At 46.8% G+C, this 14,842-nt stretch overlaps 1 protein-coding gene across 1 annotated transcript in view; it reads right to left on the minus strand.

Annotated features, from left to right (window-relative positions):
• lats2 (large tumor suppressor kinase 2) overlaps positions 1-14,842 on the minus strand; it is a 32,087-nt gene that overhangs the window by 13,349 nt on the left and 3,896 nt on the right. The window contains exon 2 of the mRNA XM_085375081.1: positions 11,703-12,454. Coding sequence (XP_085231207.1) covers positions 11,703-12,062 — 360 coding nt within the window. The 5' untranslated portion in view covers positions 12,063-12,454. The remainder of the gene's footprint in view (positions 1-11,702; positions 12,455-14,842) is intronic.

Raw genomic sequence — 14,842 nt, forward strand, 5'->3', positions numbered from 1 at the left:
GAAATGGACACAATTATGGAGTGACAAGTGGAAAAGAGATATAGAAATCAAAATGTTGAGTGTTTGCCTCTTTCCTTGAGTGGGTGCGAATGCATTATCATCAGTTACAGAACATGCAGAACATGTTCCCTTTCTTACAACCAGGGAAGGTGTGGGGTTTCCAACATTTTAGAAAACCTCAGACAAGTTCAGTGGTAGTAAAGTTTGGGATATTCTCAAATCAACCTAGAAGAAATGACCCAATGCCTTTTAGGCGTTTTAAACAGCTGCACTTAAATACGGTGAACAGTCAGATGACATGGAGATGGCAGCTGCTCTTCAAAGGTCTCCAATGCATTCAGCTTATTTCTACACAGGACCGTGCACATGATAAAACATGGATGAAGCTTCTGGATTGGAAAAGTAAGGCTAAAGCGTAAGTGCCTTAAACCTGCTTTCAATTTATTTCTTTTTTTTTTTATAAAGTGCCAAATCACAACAACAGTATCCTGGGTGCTTTATATTGTAGGATAAAGATCCAACAGTAATACAGACAACACCCCTACAATCAGAGCACCTCCTATGAACAAGCACTTAGCGACAGTAAGAAGGAAAAACTCCCTTTTAACAGGAAGAAACCTCCAGCAGAGCCAGGCTCAGGGAGGGTCAGCTATCTGTCGCGACCAGTTGGGGGTGAGGGGAGGGAGACAGGACAAAAGACATGCTGGGGAAGAGAGCTATTTAATATGAAGGCCACCAGATGGTGATAGCTGCGGTTGTAAAAACATTTCCAGCCTATATAGAAGTGTTTGGGAAAACAGTGTTTGACTTCTGTAAATATCTTCCTGCTGAGTTTTTACTCACTCATTTGGGGTCAAATTGAATAAAAAAAATTTTTTTTGTAAATCTTGGCCATGAAAAGTTTAAAAAGCTTGATAATATTTATTGTGCGGTTAGCGCTGTTTCCTCACAGCAAGAAAGAGTTCGACTCCACCATCTGGGCGGGGCCTTTCTGAGTGGAGTTTGCAAGTTCTCTCCATGTTTGCGTGGGTTCTCTACAGGTACGGCATCCTCCCACAAAGAGATGCACTAAGTGGGGTGAGGTTAATGGGTGACTCTAAATTGCTCTTAGGTGTGAATGGTCGTCTGTGTCTCTATGTTTGTCCTGTATAAGATTTGAGACCCGTCCAGGTTGTACTCCACCTCTCACCTCCAGCCTCCAGCCCTGCCACAACCCTGATAAGGACAACCGGATGGATGAACAGATGAAGGAAAAGAATAACATTCAGAATGATAAGTGGTGAAACCCATTAAAGGTGTTTCCTTATCCACAGTCATCTCCATTTCTTCAAAAAATGTAGCTTCTAAATCATGTAAAACTGTTTTTTTAATAAGCCAAAAATATTGAATACAACAATAATTGAAACTTAAACAGCTGTGAGACAGAGAAAGTGGGATATGCTGAACCCTCAATACAGCAGTACTCTGCTTTTTTGGATATTCCTCTGTTTAACAATGCTCTATGTTTGTGTATGTGTGAGTGTGTGCGTTAAGCAGAGGCGGGCCTGGTGACCCTGGCTGTCATGGCGACAGATGTTCGTTGCTCACATTCCTCAGCTCAGGAAGCAAGAATTCAAGCTATTTGCAATCTGGATGGGCTCTCTCCCATCTCGCTCCTTTTCTCTCTCAGTTGAAAATATCCAGGCCACATTTGCATCCCTGTCATAATGGTTGCAGGCCGCAGGCCGCCGAGTTATCCAAACGCATAATCACCAGCCTACAAACTAGACGGAGACACACAACCTGCTGTGACACATTGACAGAACAAGCACAAACAAACACTGTTTTTCCCTGCACTATGGTGATTTGGGAATTTTAATTATCATTTTCACCCATTTCTGAGACACACTGCAGTGCAAGACCCTTCAAATCTAAGCCACATGGGAGATATTTTGGAGTGCAGTGCAGATGGGACATGGGGAGAGAGGCGTCCATGCCTCATTTTTGCATTGAGGGCTGTAAAAGAAAATAATTCTGTCCTGTTCCATCATGCAAAAAACTGCTTAGCAGACACAACAAATGCACCACAACATTTAAGCCGAGAGACGCCTTTCTTACAGTCATTATTACAGTGCTAGCTGAGGAGAGCCTTTTTTGTCTACCCTAACATCACAAACACAAGCCACACTGCATCCAAGACACGTCTTGCGTTTCCGCAGGTCCTTCCTCCCTGCAGCTGTCAGACTGTACAATCAAAACTGCTCCCAACAATCACAGATGTTTACACCTGCGCTGTAACTGCAATAATTTAATCAACCGATTCGCACTACAACCTGGTTTGCCTCTTATCTGTAGTTATTTTTATTTAATTTAATAACTGTACAGTACTCTGTTTATAGTAACCATATGTAAATATGTAAGAAAAATTGTGTATTTTCTGTTCTGTGTCCTGTGTACTGTTTGTTGTATATGTGTCTTTCTGGCTGCTGTTACAACCAAATTTCCCCTTGTGGGACAATTAAAGGATTATTCTATTCTATTCTATTCTATTCTATTCTATTGCTGGCCTCATCACAACATAAACACTATCATGTATGTTTTCTCAGACGTTAATATGCTTAGCCAGTTCACAGACACAGGAAAGGGCCTGTGAGGATGGCCTAGAAGTTTAGAGGAGAAAAACAAAAATCGAAGAATGTAGCCCCCCCTGCCCCGCCCCCTTATTTCCTTTCATTCCATTTCATCTCAATGCCTTGCATTCCTCCCCCACCCTCGATCCCCCTCCAAAACATTTCCGCCTATTAAAAAAAATATTATTATGTAACGAGCCACATAGCTATGTAATTTGTCGCTGGAAAAGACATGAGAGATGAACAGAAGGAGAAGAAAGACAAGACTAGTTGATAAGAGCTGACCTGAAAAAAATATGGAAAAAGAAAATAGGAGTAGAGGGGAGGAGCTTAGCAGCTCAATTCAAAATAGAGCAGTACTTATGGCTTATTAATGATGCAAACAAACAAAGCAGTAGTATGTGTGCACAAGCAATGAGACACTGCAGTTTATACTTAATATGTGGTTAAAGGTTTTTCACAGCAGAAAAAGCATACATGTAAAGACACTTAATGTTACTGAGGCATCATTAATGGCTTCTACTTTTCCTAACACAATGTACTAAAATTTCTGATGTGAAAAAGTGCTGCAAACATTCACCCACACAACATGTGAATGTGGGCAGTCAGTCAGGCAACAACTCTGCTAATGTCTGCCTCAACTCAGGATTAGGTGGTGCAAAACAGCTGCTCAATCGGAATCTGTCGCTGCTTAATATTCGAGGGTGGTTATGAGTGTCAGGGGACACAAACCAAATGTGAAGAAGCAACAGTCTTCCAAGTGTGCAAATTCATTCAAAGATACTTTACAATCCCTTTGTAAGGATGGAATATGGTGAATTTTAACAACTGGTGGTACAATATTTAATAATATTTAATATTCACCAGACGATCCTTTAAACAGATTGTTTTTAGATATGACATTCAAATTCTCTTATCCATATTGAATGTCATGCACGTGTCCTCACACTGTGGGTTTTTTTTTAGTAGCACGTGTTCTCAGTGTGACAGCCGAAACTATGCTCCAAGCTCAAATTACCTGTCTTTAAAGGTATATCATTACTGATTTTACTTCAACTTGATTTTACTTTGACTTGTTTCTGTACATTTCTGCGAGTCTCTCTGTTCTTTGTATTCACAGTGTCTGACAGACAGACCAGAGACAGAGGAAGAGTAGGAGAGGAGAGGCGACACGTTGGGTGGTGACTTGGCTGCAGCAGAAGGAACTGTTCCACCCTGCTGCCATTGAATGTTCACTTCCTGTTTGTATTGACTGGGCCCACAGTGCAAAATGGTGGTAGCAATGGTCATCTAGGCAGGACTGCAGTAGCCCGTCAGTGTTTTTTGTGATAGCGTCCAAAATAACTTTTCTATATATGTGCATGTTCAGACCCACCACCACCACTACCACAAAAAAACCCCAAAGACAATTTAGGCTTTTTTTGTTGGTGACAGCATGTGACATTGATGGTTTAGATACCCAGCTAATAGCTAGCTCATATTTTAAGCCCATTGAAATTGTTTGTTTTAGCAGAACAAGGAATCCTGTATACTTCAGTGTTTTCAATGTAAGCAAAAGATAAGTCACTCTAAAAGACTTTCAGATTTTGAGTATTCTGAAGTACTAAGGTTAATTATAGTTCCACAGGCTTCCACGCTAAGACCAATTCTATTTATATAATACATGCTCACTTTAGGCACTATTATTCAAACCCACAGCATCCATTTTTGTTGCTATGTGTCAGGGTTCCTGGGTCGTTGACCCAGTGATTTCAGTTTGTTCATGTTCAGTTTGGTTCGCCACATTAATGTTCTTACTTCCTGTCTTTTCCCGTGTCAGCTTGTCTCCCGTGTCATTAGTCAGATTATGTTCAGCCCTGTACTCACCTGTTTCCAATCATTGTCATCATTCAACCTGTGTATTTAAGTTCCTCGGTTTCACCAGTTCTCTGTCGTGTCATTGATGTTGATGTTATTGTGATGTTGTCTCTCCGCCTGTATGTTCCGTTAGTCAGTCAGTGCTTCAGTCAGTCGTCCAGCCAGCCATTTTCTCCCTTTGTTCTGTTCATCCACTCCTTATAATAAATCGTCACCTACCTGCGAGTCCTGCGTTTGGGTTCCTTCTTCCTCGCCTCCACCCAACCGCTGACAGAATGACACGACCCGTGCCACGAAGACACGTTTGGAACCCAGCGGACTCGGACCTCTACGAGCGGCAGGAGGTAGCGCTCTCCTTGTGGGCGGAAAAGCTCAAGGAGAGACAGCGGCTCTTCGCGGAGCGAGAGCACGTCTTCGAGGGCACTCGCTTGGCTCTGGGCGGGCCTCGGAGACGCCGCGTTCCCCCACCTGCTGCCTCACCTGTACCGGAGCATTTGCCGTGGAGAGTGGACGTTCCACGCCGCGCTTCGGCCACTCCCTCTCTCGCCACTCCGCTCCTCGCTCCCACACCCGCCGCCTCATCTGCCGGACCTCCACCATCGCCGCGGCACAACGGCTACGCCTCCCACCTCGGCTCAACGGAGGCTACCGCGCCAGAGGCTCTGCTGTTTTCCCCGGCCGCTTCCGCTTCCCCGAGAAAGCGGCGCACACGCCGCCATAGAACGGACTACTTTCAGCCACTCCCGATGGTGAGCTCCAGTGACTGTTTTTCGCACTCACCATCTGATTATTCACTTAAAACGCGCAATAAACCCATCTCTCATTCATGGGATGTTTCCCTCCTGGAGGATTCTGTGGACTGGGAAGATTTGTTCTGCTCTGCTCCCCCAAAGACTGTAAATAGTGGTGGCAGAAAAATCAGAACAATCTCCAATAAACCTGCCAGTAACACACACACCGTCACTATTTCCACACCCAGTATTCAGCCATTTCCCACCAGCACAGGGGCCCAGTCTACGCCCACACCAGTGCCAGCTCCCAGGAGGAGGGCAGCTGCGACCCGGTCTACCTCCACACCCGCTTCTGTTTCTCAGGTGGGGGTGACTGGTGTCCAGCCACCTTCCGTGCCCGTCCCAGCGCCCAGGTTGAGGGCAACCAGCACCCAGCTTGACCTCCCTGGAGGCTTGGAGGAGCTAACCGGTCCACCTGCTACTTCACCACTTCATCCACCTCCTGACCCAGCCTTTCACGCCCTCGCACTATCCCTAGTTAGATTAGCTGAACTGTCCCCTGCCCAGGCACCAGCCTTACGAGCCCAAGCCGTAATTTTATCTCCGTCACTAGCTCAATCTGTAGCTCAGCCAGCAGCCACGCCTGCCTCTGTTCCTCCCTTAGCATCTCCACTCCAGTCAGTTCCCTCACCTGCTGTTCAGCTTTCCCTCCAGTCAGTTCCCTCACCTGCTGTTCAGCTTTCCCTCCAGTCAGTTCCCTCACCTGCTGTTCAGCTTTCCCTCCAGTCAGTTCCCTCACCTGCTGTTCAGCTTTCCCTCCAGTCAGTTCCCTCACCTGCTGTTCAGCTTTCCCTCCAGTCAGTTCCCTCACCTGCTGTTCAGCTTTCCCTCCAGTCACCTCCTGTAGCTCAGTCCCCTCCTGTCCTCCAGTCACCTCCTGTAGCTCAGTCCCCTCCTGTCCTCCAGTCACCTCCTGTAGCTCAGTCCCCTCCTGTCCTCCAGTCACCTCCTGTAGCTCAGTCCCCTCCTGTCCTCCAGTCACCTCCTGCTGTCCAGTCTCCTGCTGTCCTCCAGTCAGTTCAGCCACCTGTAGCCCAGTCTCCACCTGTCTTCCGGTCACCCGTAGCCCAGTCTCCACCTGTCTTCCGGTCACCCGTAGCCCAGTCTCCACCTGTCTTCCGGTCACCCGTAGCCCAGTCTCCACCTGTCCTCCGGTCACCTGTAGCCCAGTCTCCACCTGTCTTCCAGTCACCCGTAGCCCAGTCTCCACCTGTCCTCCGGTCACCTGTAGCCCAGTCTCCACCTGTCCTCCGGTCACCTGTAGCCCAGTCTCCACCTGTCCTCCGGTCACCTGTAGCCCAGTCTCCACCTGTCCTCCAGTCACCTGTAGTCCAGTCTCCACCTGTCCTCCACTCTTCTGTAGTCCAGTCTGCCGCCCAGTGCCCTGTAGTCCAGTCGCCTCCTGTTTCCCAGTCACCTGTCCACCATCCTGTCCAGTTCCCGGACCTGCAGCCACAGCACCCAGAGCCAGCTGTGAGCCTTCCTGCTTCCCAGCCAGGGGTTTCCGCACCCGCTGGCCCGGCCGCTCCTCAGCCAGGGGTTTCCGCACCCGCTGGCCCGGCCGCTCCTCAGCCAGGGGCCTCCGCGCCTACTGGCCCTGCCTGTCTCCGGCCAGAGGCCTCCGCGCCTACTGGCCCTGCCTGTCTCCGGCCAGAGGCCTCCGCGCCTGCATCGCCTGGTCAGGCCTCTGCCTCAGCTGCACCCACGCCCGGCCCGGCCTCTGCCTCAGCTGCACCCACGCCCGGCCCGGCCTCTGCCTCAGCTGCACCCACGCCCGGCCCGGCCTCAGCCTCAGCTGCACCCACGCCCGGCCCGGCCTCAGCCTCAGCTGCACCCACGCCCGGCCTCAGCCTCAGCTGCACCCACGCCCGGCCTCAGCCTCAGCTGCATCCACGCCCGGCCTCAGCCTCAGCTGCATCCACGCCCGGCCTCAGCCTCAGCTGCATCCACGCCCGGCCTCAGCCTCAGCTGCATCCACGCCCGGCCTCAGCCTCAGCTGCATCCACGCCCGGCCTCAGCCTCAGCTGCATCCACGCCCGGCCCGGCCTCAGCCTCAGCTGCATCCACGCCCGGCCCGGCCTCAGCCTCAGCTGCATCCACGCCCGGCCCGGCCTCAGCCTCAGCTGCATCCACGCCCGGCCCGGCCTCAGCCTCAGCTGCATCCACGCCCGGCCCGGCCTCAGCCTCAGCTGCATCCACGCCCGGCCCGGCCTCAGCCTCAGCTGCATCCACGCCCGGCCCGGCCTCAGCCTCAGCTGCATCCACGCCCGGCCCGGCCTCAGCCTCAGCTGCATCCACGCCCGGCCCGGCCTCAGCCTCAGCTGCATCCACGCCCGGCCCGGCCTCAGCCTCCGTGCCTTCAGCCTCGCCTGGCCCAGCCTCGTTTGGGTCTGGAGCTGAACGGCCATTTTCTAGACCGCTGGCTGGGCCACTGGCCGGGCGCCATCGCCGTCGTGGGCGGCCCACAGACCCTCTTCGCCTGAGTGGCCGCCGTCGCCTTCCGCACGGCCGGCCCCCGGACCGCCTTCGCCTGAGTGGCCGCCGTCGCCTTCCGCACGGCCGGCCCCCCGACCGCCTTCGCCTGAGTGGCCGCCGTCGCCTTCCGCACGGCCGGCCCCCCGAACTGTGCCCACGTCGCCGCCGTTGCTTTCCACGCGGTCGGCCCCCGGACCAGTGCTGTCGCCGTTGCCGTCCGCACGGTCGGCCCCCTGAACTGTCTCGTCTCGGCCACGGGCCGCGTGGACGCCCACCTGAACTGTCTCGTCTCGGCCACGGGCCGCGGGGGCGCCCACCTGAACTGTCTTGGTGTGGACTCCGTCCCTCCGTCCTGGGCCCCCTCCGCCCACCCTGTTCTGGTTTTTTTTTCCTCTTTTGGCCGTCGGGTGCCGGCCTTTGAAGGGGGGGGTACTGTCAGGGTTCCTGGGTCGTTGACCCAGTGATTTCAGTTTGTTCATGTTCAGTTTGGTTCGCCACATTAATGTTCTTACTTCCTGTCTTTTCCCGTGTCAGCTTGTCTCCCGTGTCATTAGTCAGATTATGTTCAGCCCTGTACTCACCTGTTTCCAATCATTGTCATCATTCAACCTGTGTATTTAAGTTCCTCGGTTTCACCAGTTCTCTGTCGTGTCATTGATGTTGATGTTATTGTGATGTTGTCTCTCCGCCTGTATGTTCCGTTAGTCAGTCAGTGCTTCAGTCAGTCGTCCAGCCAGCCATTTTCTCCCTTTGTTCTGTTCATCCACTCCTTATAATAAATCGTCACCTACCTGCGAGTCCTGCGTTTGGGTTCCTTCTTCCTCGCCTCCACCCAACCGCTGACACTATGCAGATGATACCCAGCTTTATCTATCCATGGAGCTAGATGACACACACCAATCAGTTAAACCGCAGGAATTTCTTAAAGATATAAAGACCTGCTTCTAGATTCAGGGAAAACTGATGTTATTGTAACCTGATGGTGCTATTTTGGCCTCCAGGAACACTGTGAGGGATTTTGGAGTCGTTTTTTGACCCAGATATGTACTTAATCGTGTATATTAAACAAAGATGAAAAAATCTTTCTTGCATTTGCACAATATCTCACAATTAAAAAGATCCTGTCTCTGTGTGATGCTGAAAAACTAGTTTATGCATTTATTACTTCCAGGCTTAATTATTATAATACATGATTATCTGACTGTCATAAGAAGTCTCTGAAAAGCCTTCAGTTGATCCAAAATACTGCAGCTGGAGTCCTGACAGGGACTAGAAAGAGAGTTTAGATTTCTCCCATATTAACATCACTTCACTGCCTCCCTGTTAAATCAACAATTTAATTTAAAATGTGTCACCTCAAATCACCTTGAAGAGACTGTTAATGTGATTTGGTGCTGTGTAATTAAAAGTGAACTTATGTAACAACATCCAGGTAAAGGTTTTGAGTTCAACTTGACTTGCAGAGTCTGCTTGAGAAAATCTAAAATGTACCTCAAAACATCAGCAACCAAATAATCTAGTCTGAAAGGGATTCATTCCTTAATGCCTAAATATTTGTGCTTTACCCCTATTTACGTGCTCCTGATGTTGTGGTAATCCCTTTGGTCCTTTTGAATTAGCCATTGCCACATGCCAGCCAACACACTTCTAAGCATCCAAGAAAGGCAGCAGTTTAGGCTAACTATTACCTGCTTTAATAGGTAGCTAATAATTTCAAAGTACTGTTCGCAAGATGTAGTTAAAGCAAATAAATCTGAGCTGATGGAATCTTGGATAATTTTTAATAACTTAGTGAAAATTAAAGGGGGTTAATATCTGTTTTGTTGGAACTCCTATCAAACCACGACAGTAGTTCCAACAAAAGAGAGTGATAGTAGTGGTTTGAATGACTCGGGTAATCTTTAATGGGAGACTACTTGAATATATCATACTTTTCTTCTAAAATCTAGTTGAGGAGACTATAACAGCATCTCAACTCAAAGTTCTGCTTGAATAAATGTTCTCAGTACGAGTGCCATATCACCTTAATGAACATTTCCCCCAGGCTTGTAGTTTAGAACATACTCGCCAATGAAAATATGTGAGGCATTCCTGCCATCCTGTTGGGCATCCAACCAAGGAACCTAAAACCTGAAGTTTCTGTAAACATCATGGTCTCAGTTGTGGAGTGAGATTTTCTCTACAGACCACTGTAGCCTTGTGGGGTATTAGTTATTTTAGTAGTTCCTGAGAAGGAACTACTAAATTTAGGTTTAAGATACAAACACACACCCAATGTCACACTTTCATGACATCAACAACTGCCATGTGAATTATGTAAGGAATTAGCAGCAACCTCAAACAACCCAAAAGATAAGGTGCATCAGTTTAAATGTGCTGAGAGGCCTGCAGTTCAGAACTCAGTGCATTAGGAGGTGGACACCTTTAGGATATGTTCTAGTCAGGACCCAAGATATACACATTTTATAATCTTAAGTATTTTTTTTTGTCAAGGAACGAAAATAATAAAGGAAACTCTTATAATAACATTTTTTCAGACCTTTGAGGTCCATATTGTATGATCAAGCTCAATAGTTTTCAGCTGGAGTCCAGGTGTCTGTCTTCTGTCCTCAGCCAAAACATGGAATCTGATGTGTTACTAAAAACTAAGATGTCACATGAATATTTCAAGACAATTAAACAAACTTGATGGATTTGGTTTCTCAAAACTAGAAACAAAACAGGCAACAAAAAGTGTAGCGGCTAATAAGTTAGGTAAGAAGGATTAGCCAAATGTGCAGCCTTACACCATAACAATTATCACAGTATAGTTACAAAACTGACATTAGCGGACCAGTGAAACAGGTAAGAGACGAACAGACAAATGAATTGCTGTGCCCAGTTTAACTCTAATGTATCACACATCGAAACAAAATACAGAGCAAAGGTCCCGCTATCAGCGAATACCTGACATACAGGGGATGTTTGGCTGTGATAAGCTGAAATCGATTTGGCTGCATGGGGCATTCTCCCGACTCTTTTCCCTTCACATGTTGTGTATGGGCTTGAGTGGCGCATTCTTCACATACCGTGCTCAATCACAGGGCTCATCCTCAAACTCTAACCACACATGTAGCAAATCTGGACTCACTGTATTTTGTGAAGATGTTCTGTGATGTAATCATCTGGCTTAATCCCCCCCAAAGCTCATCTCTCTCTTTCCAAAGAAATCTTTAAAATGTAAAATAAAAATATGTCTAAAAAATAAGAAGCTTTACTGAGTGACTTGGGTGAAAAAGCTTGAACTGGACTCCTCACTTCCCGTGGAAACACTCTCTCCTCACCCTGACCAGACTTCTGATGGAGTACTTGCATTTCTTAAGTGGGACAGAGCCCGTTTAGGAAATCCACCTGGTGTTTTAACAATCAGCCCAGTGTTACATAACCGAGGCACTATACACTTAGCTAAGCAGACTGTGCATTGTATTTTATCTAAGAGCACAAAGCATCCCTGAAAGCTTCCTCTAGAAATTCCTGACTGACAGAAAAAAGTGGGTTTGAACATCTAAGTCAAGTGGGAATGGTGGGAACCGACACTGATGACACCAATGACTAACATATTCAAAACTGTTTAAGGGAGTCTCGTGATTGTTTCACAAATTTAGCACATTTATTCAACCAATACGTCTGGTCTTGAGAAGATCATAGATTCAGGTAAAACTGAAGTTATTTCGCTAAGACTGAGGTTTGTTTGTTTTTGTTTGTTTGTTTTTTGGGGGGGTGGTGGTTAAAAAAGAAATCCAGCTGAATTCTAGTAACTTAATGTCACCTTAAAGCAGACTGATTTACAACGCTGCGTGCAATGCATTAAAATACTACTGATACTAAACAGTTTGTTAAGGTAAGACAATTGCACGACAGAATCACCCATCTGCTCCCATAACAAGATCATATACTGCCGCTGGAAACACTCCCTATCTCTAAAACTCACCTTGTCACAACCAGCGTTCACCAACTCCTGCAGCATCTGCCGGTTCACCTCCCCGGCGCCTGCTGGGTGTCCTGATCCGGAGGTTGAGCCGGATTCAAAGGGCTTGAGGGACTTGCGGATTTCCCGCAGCGCATTCTGGTAGTTGTTGAACTTCTGCGGGGGTCTGAGCTGCTGCTGTCGGCTGGTTGTGTCTTTCCCGCTCTTGGAGTCTGCCCCTTTGCCTCCCTCATTCCTGGAGCTACTGCCATGTAAAGCCTGGCTCACCAGCTTGGCCGGCTGCTTCAGGCCCTCCTTGATCTCTTGAAGCCTTTGCCGTGTGTTTCCCACATACGGGGCTGCGGGGAAAGTCTTGGGCCTCATGGCCACAGTGCCCAGGGCAGGCACCTACTCTAAAAAGGGAAACACGCACACAGAACCACACACAAGAACACACTCACACACAAACTGGCACTCACTGCCCTACAACCCTACGAAAGATTCCCTTTAAGCTTGCTGACCTAAATAGATAAAAAGCCTCCAAGAGCACAGATTGGAGGCACAGGTTTTATGATCCCTACTCTATGTCCCTAATTTTTTTCTATCTCGCTTTCTGCTTTTGATTCCTGCTCCCGCTGCGGTGGATGAAGGTGAGGCAGGAATACTATAGGCATTACATGGTGTGATTTTCAAGGCTCAGGTTCCAGCTTATTCCAGGAAATGCAGCTGGTCACAAGGGCATCGTGGAGCCAAACGATGATGATGCCAATCTGCGCCTGTGGGTGAAGAAATGAAGTTAGAGCATGAAGACTGGGCTTCCATATCCCATTCAATTTTATCTAGATTTTCTAAAAATCAAAGCACATACAGTAAAAAACTGTTAACAACTTTAGAAATGTGAGATCACAAGATACCACACAAAAGTAAGCTGTTCTGCACCAATATAAAGTGAAGTAATCCTTGTGGAGCCAGTTAGACCTTTTGGAGGTCAAATTGACTATCAGCACTGCATATGTACTCTCACATACTTTTATGCATAATCCAGGAATGCTAGAGGTTAAAAAACACCACCTGCCCCCCACCCCATCAATGCATAGCTATGATTGAACAATTCAGCTCCTGTCAACGCTGATACTTGGTCATCGGTAAACACCCATCTGAGAACATGGGGTCAACACAAATGTCCGACCCTCCCTGCATCAGCGCCTCTGCCTTTTATGCTCCTCTGTGATCTTACATATGACACTGTCTGACAATCTTATCTAGAAGACCATGCTCCGCAAGAAGGTTACTCCGCCAGTGCAGATGGGCTTTCTGTCCAGAGCCTCAACTTTACAAGCTTCTCATCTAGGGCTGTGCGATATGACCAAAATCTCATATCCTGATATAAGAATTTTATCGTCCGATAACGATATAAATCACAAAAATGTAACATTTTCTGTAAATTCTGTGAATCTCGGGCAGCTCGACTTGCGTGAAGTGTTTCCAGCTGCGCGTCATGTACCTGGAGTCGAGTGTTTTAACCGATGCATGAAACTATACATTTTTAAACATACGTTGTAACGGCCGCCGTTTTCTTTGTGAGTATTTATTACACGGCGTGCTGCGGGGAAAAGCCTGTTCCAACGTTTGAGTCTAAGGTCTATTTTTTAGCACCTGGCGGCTTTTTTACTTCTCATCCGTAAATAATCTGCTCTTTCACGTGATTCAGTTTATTTTGAAAAGTCTCAACAGGATCTTGAGCTTTATTGTGAAAGGTTTATGTGGAACATAAACAAGCAGACACGCGAAGGTTTTACCGTCGTTGTTGCTAACGACAAAGCATAAAAACAGGCACTTGTCCGTCCGTAGTGTGGTTATATTAAATATAAGAGAAAGAGAGAACTTTAAGAAATTAATATAGCCACTACAGTGACCATCAAAATGATGAAAAAATATTGCTGTAAACAGTTTATTTTGCGACACCACGAAACAAACGATAGCGTAAAATGAAATGATAGACGTTTTATATCGTCATCCGATATATATCATTATATCGAACAGCCCTATTCTCATCTAATCACAAATACTGTACAATAGCACAGCAGACCTGACTTGAATCATATTAAAGAGGTCAAGACCATTTGGCAATACTAGATTTGATTAATATGATACTTATGTCTCACATTAGTCAATTTATGAACCATATCAGTTGAGTTAAGAGCTTATATATCAAATCAAACCGTTAAAAGTTAACGAACTTGAATGTGTTTGCCTCGGTCTTTCTTTTCTGTTGGTTCCACGTGAGTAAATCTCGCCTTACTTGGCATAGCATTACCTCTGCAGAGGAGAGACCCTGAAGCTGACAGGCAGCCGGGTTTCCTGTCTAACTGAGAAGCTCACAGGCTTCAAATAGTTTTAGAGAAGCAATGCCAGGTCTCCAGATACCAATCTCACCAGCACTGAAAAACTGCTAGATACAATCCTCTTCTGGCAGGTTTCGACATGGCTGTGGTTTTCAACTCATGTCTGCAATTCCAACCATTTTGTGAAGCAAACATCTTTCAATTGATTGGGTTCTATTTCAAAAAGTCTTCTCGGCAGGTATTGAATTACACCTGACAATTATCCTGAAAAGGAAAAATTACTTATGGGCAATTTTCCTCTTTGCCTAAATAAAATAGTTATTTTGTCAATGAGAACATTTTCTGTACTTGATCTACACAGACCTGAAGAGAAGCTGCAAACAACCTTCCTGTCTATGTGCATAAACAACGAATGAGTTATGTTCACCACATGCTTACGTATTAACAAATACCTAGCACGCACACACCAACCTGTAAATGCTCTTTTGCACAATATTATTACTAGATATATTATATATTATTTTTTTTTTTGCACTAACTTGTCTTGTAGCACCTTGGTTCCTGGAGGAACGTTGTTTCGCCTCACTGTGTATTTTTAAACTGTATATGGTTGAAGTGACAATAAAGTTGAACTTGGACTTGGACTTGGACCTAAGGGCTTTCATTAAATAACGTACAGCATGATGGATTGAGAGGGGGAAAAAGCGACTTTCTGCAGCAGTCTGACCAAGACCAGTGATTATTTCTCCTGCCACAGACCAAGGAGATCAGCAGGTCATCGTACTATTACAGTCAACAGACACGGACACAGAGCCGAAC

The sequence above is a fragment of the Diplotaxodon limnothrissa genome, linkage group LG16 (assembly GCF_057381915.1).
Source record: "Diplotaxodon limnothrissa isolate DT_005_m linkage group LG16, D_limnothrissa_male_GT1.1, whole genome shotgun sequence".
NCBI lineage: Eukaryota > Metazoa > Chordata > Actinopteri > Cichliformes > Cichlidae > Diplotaxodon > Diplotaxodon limnothrissa.